Source organism: Anas platyrhynchos, chromosome 13, assembly GCF_047663525.1.
Source record: "Anas platyrhynchos isolate ZD024472 breed Pekin duck chromosome 13, IASCAAS_PekinDuck_T2T, whole genome shotgun sequence".
Classification (NCBI taxonomy): Eukaryota; Metazoa; Chordata; class Aves; order Anseriformes; family Anatidae; genus Anas; species Anas platyrhynchos.
Window position 1 is genome coordinate 21257896 of NC_092599.1, and position 14298 is coordinate 21272193.

A 14298-nucleotide genomic window follows, 5' to 3' on the forward strand; every position below is an offset into this window, starting at 1 on the left:
GGGGTGAAAAAAGTTTGGAAAATATGGCCTCATAGGAAATTTTGGAACAGCTTGGGTTTTTTAGTCCAGGACAGAGAGGAATGAGGACAGCCTATAATAAGAAGTACTTAACTGTTACGAGAGAGGGAGGGAGGGAAGATTATTTGTTTTTAAATTAATTGTTTTCAGTGTCTGCTAGATTTACATTAAGACTGAGATGCTTAATTTTGTCTGGAAGTGAAAGTAACTGCAGATGCAGGAATAAGCTTTAAAATTTAGGTTTCAATTATTACTAAATAGATAAGAGCAAGGGTCACATGACTCCTGCCATATAGCCCATTACTCAGTTGAGGCTGTTATTAGAATAGCTTGCTCTGGGAACCCATCCATTGGAAGGAAATCAGAGGTCTCTGAATGCCATGTCACAGCTTCCTTTTGCCCTTTTGGAGTGTTACTCAGGTGTTGTCCTCAAGTTTCTGGCCTATAAAATCCACCAACAATATTTTCATCAAAGCAGGTTTAGGATAGATACTGAGAAAAAAAAAACAAACCTGCAGACTACAAGCACAGTTGATTTCTTCATCAGCTGCCTAAACAGGTCTTTAATCCATGTCACTGGAGAGGTTTAAAAACACCTTAGAAAAATGTCTGTCACAAATAGTCCAGATATACTTCATCTAGTCTCAGAAAGGGTAGGTGGAGTAGCTGATCTCTCTTAGTTGTCTTTAAACTATTATTTCTATCAAGTATTTGAAAAATACTTCTGCATGTTCAAAATAATCTTTCTGACCTAAATTATGTTGCTCTGTTTTGGCTTTGATTTCCTCTGACGGCAAAACTGTACTGCAGAAAGGGCAGATCCTTGAACGAATTCAGTTGAATGTTTTCTCTGTGAGAACTAGAACACGTAAACATGGAGCTATATTATCCTTCCTGCTGAAGGGCAGCATTCTGATTAGGGCTGCATCTGGAGACCTGAAATTTTCAAAATGGAGCAGTTGTGTGGATTTAGGATTAAGAAGCTTCAGAAATGTCTGTAGCAGGCATGTATACTGCTAGGAGAATGGGTAATGTCTCTTCATATATGCTACCTATGCTTATCTCAGTGCTTGTACCTGCAACATATTCCTTCCTCTTCCTGTGATGTCTCAGCTCTCTTCCTTCTTCCCTAGTAAGTACTTTAAAAATGAAATGTGATGCCTAACAAGGCACTTCCTGTTTTCTAAACTACATAATGGATGTAATGTTTATTTATTGTCTCCTAGGGCAGATTGGCAAGTGGAATGTATTTAGAAATGTTTTAAAAAATGTTCTAAGTTATCACTGGCAGTGTATGGACTGCCCAGTTCTAAAAATGGCTATGAATTGTATTTTGGAATACATATCAGATAATCTAAGATCTCAAAATCTCTTAATTTATAGCTATTTTGTATTTTTCTTTGTAGAAAGCTCTATTGTGTTGGGTAGTGACTTGGCTTGACACCATAAGTCGTATATTGTACTAATATTACCTCAAGAGCTAGTCATGAAGAATGGAATACTTGGAAAGGGCTACATCAAAATTTCATTATCTTTAGCATTCAACCTTACATAGAGGCTTCAGAATATACAGCAAAAACTGCAGATACATTTGCATTCTGCTACATGAAGTCTTTATATTTATTCCAAGGAATTAATATACATGTATACATAAAATTTCTTCAATGTGAAAAGGGAAAGAAAAACAGTCATAACTATTAAATCAATTCTATTTAGATTATGGTCTTTTTAACTGAAGTTAGGGCTCTTTATTTTGGAGAAACCAAAGACAAAAGTAACTCAAGCCAAGGAACTATTGAATGGCTCTTTTTCCTCAGGAGTCCCATGCTGTCTTGCTGGGGCTAAATGTTCTCTGTGGTATTTAGCAGTAATTGCAGCATAGGCACAACCATAAACAGCAGCTGCCAACATCATTAGACACACAATTCCACAGACAACTCCGGTTATTACTACAGTGGCAATTGCATGACGCAAACTAACAGGCCTTGGCTTTGGTTTGGGATCACAGTTTGAACAGCTGTTTTCCGCGTGTTCATTGTGATGAGCATGCTTCAGAGAACTTCGGTGCTCGAAGTTATGGTGATGAATGCTAGTCAGATGAACATAAGCTGTTGTAAGAGGGCATGCCCCAAACAGCTCATAAGGAACTTTGAGGAGGTCCTTGCCCTTCCGAATCCCTGGTGTTGAGCAGATAATGCCATCACTTATTCCTCCTTTAAAAAAGAAAAAAAAAAAAAAGTAAAAAGATTATGATTGTTATGATTTTATTATAATTTCTGAGCTCTCTTCATGTAACAATAACACGTGCATGAATTACACTTATAGTCAGCTTTGACTTCATACTTTTGAAGATTTATAGCTGCATCTTTTTTCAGCTATACCAAAGATAAGATTATTACACTTTAATACTAATAGAAGAAATAATTTGTAAGTACTAATTCATCAGGAATTGTAATCTGTGCTTGATGGATGCTAAAGCAAGAAACAACAGGAGTATAAAGGTAAGCAAGAAAGAAATCATAAATAAAAAGTAAGACATTGCTAACAGCAAATTCATTGCATTCAAATTTCTACCATTACTTAATATTACATAAATACTACATAATATTACATAAATAAAAATTGAAAAAATATACTTAGTAAACATATTCCACTTGACTGAAACATACCCTTTCAGTCAGTCATTTCTCATGAATCATTCTTCTGACATGATACACTAATTACAACAAAGCAAAGAGAAAGTTCAGTAAGCTGTATACCTGAGAAATGTTTTTAAGTTCATGGTAAGAAAATATTCAGGGATCTAAAGGAGTTAAGATTAATCAGTCTGTTAGCTTGTTCAAAGGGTAAACTTCATGATTGCTTTCAGCCAGCTTCTGCTCTCTCTTGAAGGATGTTCTTAGTATAACGGGAAGTGAAGTAGTCCTGGTAAATCACGCTGTTGTTCCTCGGCATGTAGAGCAACACACACTGTTTGTAGCCTTCAGGGCTCTAATTAGTCTATATATCATGGCTTTAGGGGTATAGTGTGTCAAGGAGTCAACAAGGCCAAAACCAATGTTTACATATTTTGAAAATTTAACTCAATCAAGTCAGCTGAATTTTCTCCCTCTTCTCTATGTGAAGTAAACCACCTTTTATTTAAAGGCAGGCACAGAAATTTTCATCTTGGAAAAGATTTTTTTTGAGAAAATATTGAATATAGATGAACTCAAGCTGAAATGTGGAGACTACTTTTCCACAAATATTGATGATGTTCTAAGACACATATAAGCATAGCAGCTTGTCACTTGGTTTTTAATAGCCAAATGTAAAGCCTGGTTCCAGGAACCTCCAACAAGTTAGTTTGAATGTGGATATACATAAATTACCAAATTCTACAAGCGTGGTCCTTCTAAGATTATAAGAAACTAAAATTTCTGTGCTTGGGATAGAAGACTAGAGTTCTGCCTGAATTGAAGAATTCTTTATAATTATTTAAGAGTGTGCATCAAATGTCAATTGCCTGAGCTAGATTCAGCTAAAATTTATCTTTCAGAGTTGTATTGGACAAATCACTTAATACTGCCAAATTCAGACTGTATTCCATATTTAGCAGTGCTTTGTTAGGACTTAAATGTTTGTAGAGCCACAGTAATCTTTTGTCATAAGTACACTGTATAAGTAATAAGAATGTGCAATACAACTTGCTTTTCTTCATATGATTCACACAAGTAACACAAGTAATTTCAGGGAAGGACAAACATAGAAGAGCACACTTTATGTTGGCTTCCTTTAAGATCTCTTGCAAGTTTTCATTTTACTTATCTATGCAATGCTCAGAAAACTGGAAGGGCATCACTGAATTTCTAAATAATGTTGGTTTTTAAAATAATATATGGAATTTATGCTGCTGGCAGAGTAATTAAAATAATCTGGTATGTTTACTTGGATCATTAAATTCTTCTGCACGGAGAACTCAAAACCCCTTCTGAAATATGTTGTAGGGAATGGTTCCAGCATAATGCAACTTTAAGCTCTGGATTGGTAAAATATTAAATGATCCCAAAGTATTAAGATTTTAACCCTGAGAGGCGTTTAGCTTTTTGTCTATTCTAAAAGATTACTTCTGGCAGTGGTTTTACCTCCCCCAGAAGACTCTTTCTTCATACCTGCATAGACATTACAGCTTTTCAGCTGGCCTGTAGACTTCTGATGCTTGAAGATGGCAGCCCAGTCACTTACAGGCCACATCGACCATCTTCACACTATGTGTCACCTTCATTTACAGATAGGTAATCAGTATCTTATATCACATTCAAGCATCAAAGCCTGATTTAGAGAAAAGTTAATTACACTGCTGTTTTGAATTCTCCATTTTCAAACATACCTCCCAGGGGAAAGAAAGACATTTCTTTTAATGCTTAATTCCTTTTCTGCATACATTGACTGCAGGTAAAATGGATATGAACAACAACGCTTTGGGATGATGAATGCTCATTTTCTTTATTTTAATCACCTTGAATTTCGAAGTTTCTCTGAACTCAGTAAGCAAAACAAATTCAGAGATATATAAAAGAATTAAATCATATTCTTTTATACGGCATAACTCTTGAATATATTTAAAAGCAGGTGTGACCAAAAATTAAGGCTACTTTTATGTACAGAATTTCCTATGTGATGGTATTGTTAGGCATTGGAACGGGCTGCCCAGGGAAGTGGTTGAGTCACCATCCCTGGAGGTCTTTAAAAGACGTTTAGATGTAGAGCCTAATGATATGGCTTAGTGGAGGACTTGTTAGTGTTAGGTCAGAGATTGGACTCGATGATCTAGAGGTCTCTTCCAACATAGAAATTCTGTGATTTTGTGATTCTGTGATATCTGTGAGGACATTGCTAGCAAATTTAGTACGACTCCTAGTTAACAACAAATTAGGAAGCAACACTAGACAAAAGTAAGATTGTACAAGGTGTTACTGCACACTTTTAGGTAATGAGCTAATTAAATTTAAAAATATATATATAAAGAGCTACCAAGTGATAATTTAAAGAGAGTCTTAAATTAGAATATTGAGTTCTCTAAAGCTAAATTGGTATTGCTATCTGTGTTGATGTTTATCCTCACGTACCAGCTAAAAAACTTCTGAACAGTAGACTGGTTTCTACCAAAAGAACTGTCGTAGAATTAAAACAAGTGTATGTGCACAAATAACACTTGTTATGCAGATAGATATAGAGATAGATATGCAGATTTCATGTAGAAATAGAGATAGATGCAGATTTAATATAAAGAGATACGGATATATACGTGCATGCTTACTACTTACATGTATTTTCAGAATGTATATATGCACACTGTATATATCCACACTTATTCTCTGCAAAGATCCTCTATGATTCTGTTTTGCCACCTGTAATTTTGAAAGCACACATATTCTGAGCTATGTATAAGCATGTATTTTAGTATGCTTATTTGAGGGGATGATGCAAGGTGTGAGGTAAATTGTTAAACCACAGCAGCAAAGAACATTTAGATGCTGGTTAAGTGTCCTTATGTGCGTTGTATGTAATGAGAAGAATTCCTTACCTCTGTATAAAAAACTTTCCAGCCACAGTTTCAGGCCAAAGACATTGCAGTTACATTGCCAGGGATTATCTTTGAAAAGAACAACTTTCAGGTTTGGAAGTGACTCCAGCAGAACTCTTTCCATTTTCTGGAGTTTGTTGTGTTTCACAGACAGCAATGTTATATTCCCTGTACTGTTTCCAAAAGTCTCAGGCAAACGTATAATGCTGTTGGATGACAAGTCCAGTTCTTTGAGGTGTGGGAGGAAACTGAAAGTCTTGTTTTCTATATAATGAATCAAATTTCTGGTTAGGTTTAGAACCTGTAGATACCGTAATTTTTGAAAAGCACCTGGTGCCAAACTTGAGAGAGAATTATTAGATAAGTCTAATATTTTGAGCAATGGTGTCCCAGTAAATGCATTTTCATTGATTCTCCAAATATGGTTGTTCTGCAACTGTAGTATCTGAATTCCAGGAGGTAAGTGGGCAGGAATTTCTCTAAGTCCTCTATTCTTGCAGTCTGCAGTCTTTGAAACTGTGTGGCATGTACATTTTTCAGGACATCCGTGAGCAACATATATTGGCAAGATGAAACTCAGCATCCAAAGCCAGCTGCCTGTATCACAAATGAAAGAAGCAATAATGATTTGAAATTACTATAAATTGTTTGTCTTGTGGCCATAGGGGTCAATAACAAGAGCAAAGGGTATATATATATATATATACAGGATATATGTCAAAAACTATAATGTAGGTAGCATAAATATAGGTCATATTTTTTACAGTGCATTAGCAAGTTACAGATAGTACTGAAATAATTTTATCATCCAGAATGAAGTGCTTCTGCAGTCTTAAAGTGAAGTACTTCCCACGGCTTTATCTTAAGTACAAACAATTTTCAGGGGGTTTCGCCATCAGCAAAGCTGTGATATTTGAACGGAATTGTACTGAGTTTCTAAAATTACTAAATTATAATGTTTCTCTTTTTTTATGGTAGTAATAACTTTGCGACATCTTATGAGTTGTTTTTTGTTTGTTTTTTTTTTTTGCATTTTTACTAGTTTCTGCCTAAAAATCTACTAGTTTACTACCTAAAAAAAATGTTAATGTGCTGTCAAAAGAATAAAAAGTTTCTAACTGTTGGTATAAAAACAGTTAACTGATTTTTTTTTTTTTCAGAAATTTGGATCCTTTAAATTTATTCTTTAAAATATCTATGTTTACACATATTGCTTAATTCCCATATCTGAATTCCAGCTGTACTTCCCAGAGATACAAATTTCTACACACTCTGCAAACATTTGTCAAGGAGCTGTTAAAAAGATAAAATGAAGTCACAGGAGCACTTAATAATATTTATTATTTATAATTATAATTTGCTCCCTGATGTTCAGGTCAGCTTTAACAGAAAAAATAATATTTTTTACCTTTCATGTACTGCTAGTGATCTTCCTTTGTAAAGAAGGTGCCATTTCATGCATGAAATTTATAAAAAAAAAAAATACAAAAATCAGATCATGTTGAGTGATTTGAGTTTCTTTGACTCAGAGTGATAAATCCTTTTATAACATTGCTTGTGAGACATCTCAACTTTTTTTTTTTTTTTTTACTATTTACTGTTTCAAAATGAAAAATACTTAGTCAGTTACTACTTGAAAACCTTTGAAAATTAAAAGACATACTGTTTATTGGCTTACAGAGATCAAATGTTAATTACTAACAAGGAATACCATATTGAAGGAATAACTGTATTATTGTAAGATTAAATATAATGGATGTATAAATGAAAGTTTTACTTCATTTGAGACTGCAGTTTAACTTGCAAACTCCTCATGAATTTTCATTTTAAAATGAAATAGTATTTATATTGAAATTGCAAACATCTTCTGCATTTCTTTACTTCTATATTGTAAAAATCATTTGAAAGAATCCAGCATTCCTGCAAACAAGGTAAGCAATAAATTCAGTTCATTATATTGTTCTGCAACAGTTGTCTTCAGAAGCCAACATACAGCTGCCAATGTAAAATTAAAAAATAAACACAGATTAAGGAAATGCCTAGAGAATAGAGTAATTGTATTTTTCATCTGAATGCTTCAGTATCTCACCTGTCATTCTGCTTTGCTTGTTCCCCACCTGGCAGAAGATTCAGTCCAGCTTTCTGAATTAGAATAGTAACGTACACTTTATTCTGATTCCTCCTTCAAATCTGTAGTGTGTTCATCCAGTTTCTTTTGTGCCTTTTTTTCTTTTCTTTTCTTTTTTTTTTTTTTTAGACAGTATCTGTGGCTTCAGTAGAAGTGAAACTCTTCCTAGTCAGTTACTCCATCAGTCTTTGTATTTTTCTTTATCACAATCCCCCCCCCCGCCCCCATCCATTTACCATTTATGACTCTCAGAGGCTTACTCTGCCTTTTAATCAGTCAACAGCCCATGCAAAGAGTGCCTGTCAACTCTAACTGGACAGCTGTAGCATACAAATCATGACCTGATAGCCCTTCCTTTTTAATGATTTAATCTGCCTCAAATACAAGGCAGAAAAATAAAGCTGCCTTTTAAAATCCAGTATAGTTTCTGAATTGTGGTGGATTATTAGCGGTACTTTGCCAGTTTTTGCAAGATAAGATGACTCTGAACATGGATTCTGATTATCTTGAGCTGTGACTGGAGGCAGTGGGGTGTATAATATTGCTACAAATAAGCATGTGGGTTAATGACATGGTTTTGACAGTGCACTTGCTTGTGCTTCTAAGCTTATTCGTGTGATATCCATTAGTTGTGCTGACAGGATTTTCTTCCATGGGAACACAGAACTGATGGCTTCTTCTATAAAATGGCATATGTACTGATATGGTCACTGAGAATACTGCAGAAATTTATTTCCAAACATACTGGAAAGAAAGGGCAGGTGGTACGAAAATTGTACTTGCTGTGTTCTTACGGTGCCTTGATTTGCCTTTTTGTTATTTCTTCAATGTAACTCATTCATACTGTACCTGCTACAATAACAAAAGGAATAATGACCTGTGACTGTGAAATAATTCAAAGGTGTTTCAAGGAATTAGTGATCTGGTATAATGGTGTCTTTCAAGGTCATATGATCACTCCATCTGTTAGTTTTCCTATGAGGAGGGAAGTTGTGTGATCAGAAGCTTTCAGGACAGTTCTTATGTGTAGCATTGCTTGCATGAGTCCAAATTCTTTTAGGTGCTTTTTAGAAAGTCAAATAAAGCTCATTTTCTGGAACAAAATTTGTATGCTGCATGCAATATGATGGAAGGTATTACATACAAGTGAAGGTTGAAAGGGACATATGGAGATCATCTGCTCCAAACTGCTGTTGAAAGCAAGGCCTTACATGAGATTATCCAGGCCCCTTTCAAGCTGAAACTTGGGTATTTCCAGCAAGGGAGCTCCAAAGGAGTTCTCATGTCTGCTACCTTCTACCAGATTTAGTCCTCTCTCTAGCTTCCAGGTCAGCTTTTTGTCTCTGACCATGTCCCTATCTCACCTGCCTGCCTGGTCTTTTACATATACGTGTATGTATATATATATATATATATATATATATATATATATATACACACACACACACTATATATATATATATTATATATATAAAAATCTCCCATTAGATCTGTTAGCCCTCCCTTTGAGTCCTTTTGTCCTTTGGGTCTCCTCTCTCAACCTGCTGTCCAGCCCTCTTCAGTGGACATCTTTAATCCCCTTTTCTTGGCCTGGGAGAAGAGATGCAGTGTGCTACAATAGTTGTTCAGGAAGCATGTTCTAAAGGAAACTGTGTACAGAGTTATAACTGTTATTATTGTGTGCTTTGCTGAATTGTTTCTGAAATCAGTCAAGGTATCCAAAGGAACAGTGAATATTGTTGGGCAGTGCCAGAGAATGGAGAAGAGACATTTTGTAAAGTAAACGTGACTGTTCTTCTTGAAGATACTAGGATAGTGCTCAAATGGCATACCATATTGTCCTTGACTTTCATGGGGAATGATACATCATCCTGAAACAGGATGAAAGAAGACTGTAGTTTAGCATAGAGGTTAAAGCAAATCACTTCTCTTGTGCTTGTGTTTGTGTTTGGTTGCACAGTACATTTATCTTATTACATATATAATTTATTTCCCTTCCCAACCCATGTATCTTTACATACATACAAATACATAAACAAGCCTATCCTAAGCAGTACCAGTGAATCATTTTAATGAAAACAGAACTAAATGTAAAAAGGGTGATTGTAAAATACCATAATCCTTAGAAATTGTAGCCAGGTGTTCTGCTTTGCTCTTTAAAAGAACAATTTTACCTCAGGCACCTGTTGCTACAGATGACACTCCCCTGTCCTTGAAATAACCCATTCCTTGCAATAATGGTAACCCTTTTCATGACTTTTGGTTATATTACAGGAGGTGCTAGGTATTCTGCTTTGATTTGGTATTCTGATATTTTTTGTATGGTAATACTTTTTCACACTTTTAAATTCTCTGTGGAATCTAAAATTTTATTTTAGCTTATGAATTTGAAGATGTTTTTTTGTTAGGTTGTTTTTTTTTTTTCATTCTTAACTAGTTGTTGCTTTTTAACTCATGTTTGCTGACCAGGTAGACTTGCAAGCTTCTGCAGCGCTTTTTTGTAAACTAATGGAAGCCGTAAAGAACATCTCTAAACTGCCTCTCTTATTTTAGGTAAGCCTGTGCTGCTATAATTGTATTATTTTTAGCACTCATAATAAAGAGATGTTGGTAGGACAGGGTCACAGAAAGTTGAGCACTGTGGGAGGTTCAGTTCCAACAATAATGCAGAGGTTGTTTTATGTACTCTGAATTGTGGTGTAAGAAGTTATTACTTTTTTTTTTTTTTTTTTTTTTTTTTTTAAATCTTTATGCCAGTTCAGATTTGGAAACATATGATTAAATCTGTCAACTTCCTTTTCGTGTAGATGCGGCTATTTTTTCCTTATATTGAGAACCCATATACATATTTTGTAAACAGAATTTTCCCTAACCTATAATCCATATTCTATGCCCATTTATTAGTAATAATACTTCAGTTATGACAGAGAAGTCTGATGTGGGGAATATTATAGTTGTGACACAGGTAGAGATCTGCCAGAAACAAAACAACCATGAAATCTACTCTGCTTCTGGCCTTTTGAAGAACCAGCAGGATTCTTTTTCAGTTGTCTGATGTGGTGCAGCAACTGTGTTATTGTGACTGCTTAAATTAACTTGTGCCCTGTTGTAACAAGATACGTTTCCCATTGCAAATGGCAAGACAGCCCAGTCAACTAATGTTCTAGCCTGCCTACTGGTGGGGGAAATTCAATGTTTGCTGTGCCAGCATATACTTTGTTACACTAGTTATTGCTTTCTGTTTGAAAGGAGTAGTGTGTAGAAAAAAATAATCTCTTCTACACTAAAGAAAAACTAAAGAATTATGTGAATTATACTCTAGCAGAAAAGAGACAAATAAATATAACAAATAGTTAAAATTTACAACATATTGACTACATTGAGTATCAAGCCCAGACAGACATGATTAAATGGAAAGAAAGGAAAAAAAAAAAAAAACCTGCTAAAACCCCAACAGATAATTTCTGTGCATTCTCTCTATTAGACTTGCTCCCAGCTGCTTTTGGGTGGGAAGGTATTAAAGCTGCAACGCTTACAGGGAAATGGTATGAGCTTTTGCCTTTCTAATGTATGTCTTCAGATTAGTAAAACAGCTAAACTCTTGCTGAAAGCCCCGAAGGAAACTATGTGCAATGCAAACTCCTCTTCATTTTGGATCTGTATTTGTTAGTCAACTATCATATGCCTTTGTTGTTAAATGTTTTTCTTTCTACAAAGGCAGTCCATGCACTGAAACTGTTTAGGACCCTCTCAACTTGTGCTGGTCATGGAACTAGATATTCAAAAGTAGAAAAAAAATAGAGAAAGGCATTGGAAACTATTCTTGTCTGCCTTCCACCTGAGAAGTATAAGTCTGTAGACCAAACCAAATTAGGCTTGAGGAACACTGAGGAACCTTAAAAAGCTGGGAGTAAATTCCAGAAGGTGTCTGTGAGTCTGTGTAGATTTATTCAGAAGTCTTAGTGGTTAGGGAGAGTAAGGGGAGAGTAATAACAAGCAGAGACTTATGACATCAAATCTTAGTTATCACAAAGTTAAGGAGGCATAATTTATATCCAAAGGTTGCTCATGCCTCTCTTTAGCAATGATTATGAATTGTCTGTTAGTAACTCTTTAAGGTATGAACCAGTATTTTCTAATTCTAGAAATGAGGAAACCAGCACGAAGTTGTGATTTTTGTATTTTGGATCACTGACTTTGAGGGAAGAGCCCCATTTTCTTCTATTTTCAGTGACTTGTTTTGCCTCACTTAGATACATCTGGCACTTGCTTATAAAATGAGTAATTTATAGAACACATTGCTGGAAGTTATCCTTGGGCCAGAAATTAGTAGGATGCATATGTAATCTGGAGCCATAGTTACCTTGTGAGACAAAAAAAAAAAACAAACAATAATTTAGAAGGTATATAAACTTTCACTATTAAGGGCTTTATTCAACCACTAATGACACAAGTTATGGAGAAAAACCTTTCCCCCTGGGCAATTTTTTTCCACAATAATTATTATTTATCAGAATTTTTACACCTTCTTCTGACACCTCTGGTTGGGGCCAGTGTATGAGATACAGTAGTGGACTAGATGCGCAGGAGCACACTGCATTCCAGGTGCACTTTTACAGTGGGGGAAGGAAGCTGGGTAGCTCTGGGGGACTTATTCTGCTATTTGCAACAAACTGAAAGCCATCAAGACGTTTGCTACACTGACAGTTGGTATCACAGGGGCTGCCTAGGTGAGCACCTTCTCAGTTTAGGCCAGAAGTGCATTAATCCCCAAAGTGTTCTGGTTTTGACTGGAAAATTCTTATTAATATCCATCTCTTTGTGGATAATCTGGAGACAGCTGTTTGGGTCAATCCTTTGTCTGCAGATTTTTTTTTCATTTTTTTTAATTCTCTAACGTGATGTGAGACTTTCAATCCAGTAAAAAGAATAGCCAGCAATTTGTTGTGATATAACATAATTAATATAATTAGTTAGAAGCCAACTTGGCTTGTACTCCTTTACCCATAACTAAATAAGCAGTATATGAATGTGGGAAGGGGTTGCCTGGAAAATGCTCAAGCACTAACCATATAGTAGGTACGTAGGTAGGTAGAAAGTAGAAAGTTTATTACAAGGGGTGCAAGGCCTTCAGAATGAGAAGTGCAAGGAAGAGAGACGTGAAATTACTTTACCTTAATTGCAAGCCAGATAAAGTTGTGGCTAGAGTCAGATTATACATGTATGTATCAGCAGGGTATTTTTAGTTCTGTCACTAATAGAACTGGTATGTGTGGGGGAGTTTAGGTTTTTCCTGATGAATCGTAATTGCCTGTAGTACAGCTGAACATCTTTGTATGTGTAGGTAAAGTGTACATGATTAGGCTTCATTAATGAATTCATTTAGCTGTAACTGTAAGTAGAAATCTGCATTGCTTGATGAAAAGGTAACAGAAATGAAAGGAAAAAAAAACAGGACCTAGAAAAATACATGTAAGAATAAGGATGAGTGTACACATTGTTTTGTCTAAACATTTTATATCCTTTTTATCCTCTCTTAAACATGTTGAAATTGAGGTAATTTTCACTATAGTTCTGAATAGTTTATTCATTCTACACTGAAGACAAAGTTGTTTTCTAACCTTTTCCTTAGTATTTTCATTTTCTTATTTTCATATTTAGAAAGAATTACTCTCCATGGTCATATCTCACCCTGGGCTCAAACTTAGTAACAAAACATAAATTTCCTGTACATTTGGAATGGTCAATTTATTGAAAGAGTTGGAAGGAATTTTCTTGAGCAACTTATTCTAAAAAGATTTTGAAATATTCTCTGTGTATGAAGAAATACAGTAAAAGGCAGTAGATGTTACTCTGTCTTAAGCTGCTGTTCACCAATGATGTTATGAAATAGAACTCATACTTTATTAATTCCTTTCATGCTTTTATGGCAGGATAGTAGTAGTTCAGTAAAATTCACTGATTAATGTTGGGAATGCCCATATTTACATATCAACAAACGAACAAAAAAAACTAGCAGGCCTCTGGATATGGATGAATAGAAACTGTAACATCAGTGTTCATTGTCAATGGGACTATTTCATAGGAAGAGTAAGAATATAGGAAACACTTTCCATATGGCTCTAGTGAACAGCAATGAGCCAGATACATATACTTGCTGCTGATGGTCTTCATTTCAATAACAAATATGTTTTATAAAGCAGTACATAGCTGCTTTTCTTGTTTTCCCACTCTGGATATCCATATCATTCTGACTGCTCTAACTGCTATAGGAGCAGCACCAAAGGTCTTCTGTATACTACAAGATCCTAGAGATCACATGACATCATGACATACTGATATCTTCTGTATTTCTTTTTTTTTTTCTTTTTTTTTGTTTTTAGCCTTAAAGCAAATTTTAAACACCGTGTGTTTTAAAGTTCCTTTTCCCACAGAATGTTTAAAAAGAAGTGACAGAGTAAGACAGGTGTAAAGATACATTTCTTACCCTTCAAGTTTATTCAGTTCTGCTGTTTGCAGACATGATAAATTCTGGGAAACTTAGCATAAAGGATAATTATGTTTCTGTTCAGAATTTGTAAAATTC

The 14298-nt window shown here is 35.1% G+C and overlaps 2 protein-coding genes across 16 annotated transcripts in view; one reads left to right on the forward strand and one right to left on the reverse strand.

Annotated features, from left to right (window-relative positions):
- Nucleotides 1-14298, forward strand: part of CACNA2D3 (calcium voltage-gated channel auxiliary subunit alpha2delta 3) — a 459196-nt gene that overhangs the window by 380324 nt on the left and 64574 nt on the right. The gene's annotated exons all lie outside the window — the stretch shown is intronic.
- Nucleotides 1634-7905, reverse strand: LRTM1 (leucine rich repeats and transmembrane domains 1). Its single transcript, XM_072044270.1, has 3 exons — nt 7674-7905; nt 5585-6181; nt 1634-2231 (listed from the first exon to the last, which is right to left on the reverse strand). Exons 1-3 carry the CDS (start codon nt 7678-7680, stop codon nt 1798-1800), a joined length of 1038 nt encoding a protein of 345 aa, XP_071900371.1. The 5' UTR covers nt 7681-7905; the 3' UTR covers nt 1634-1797.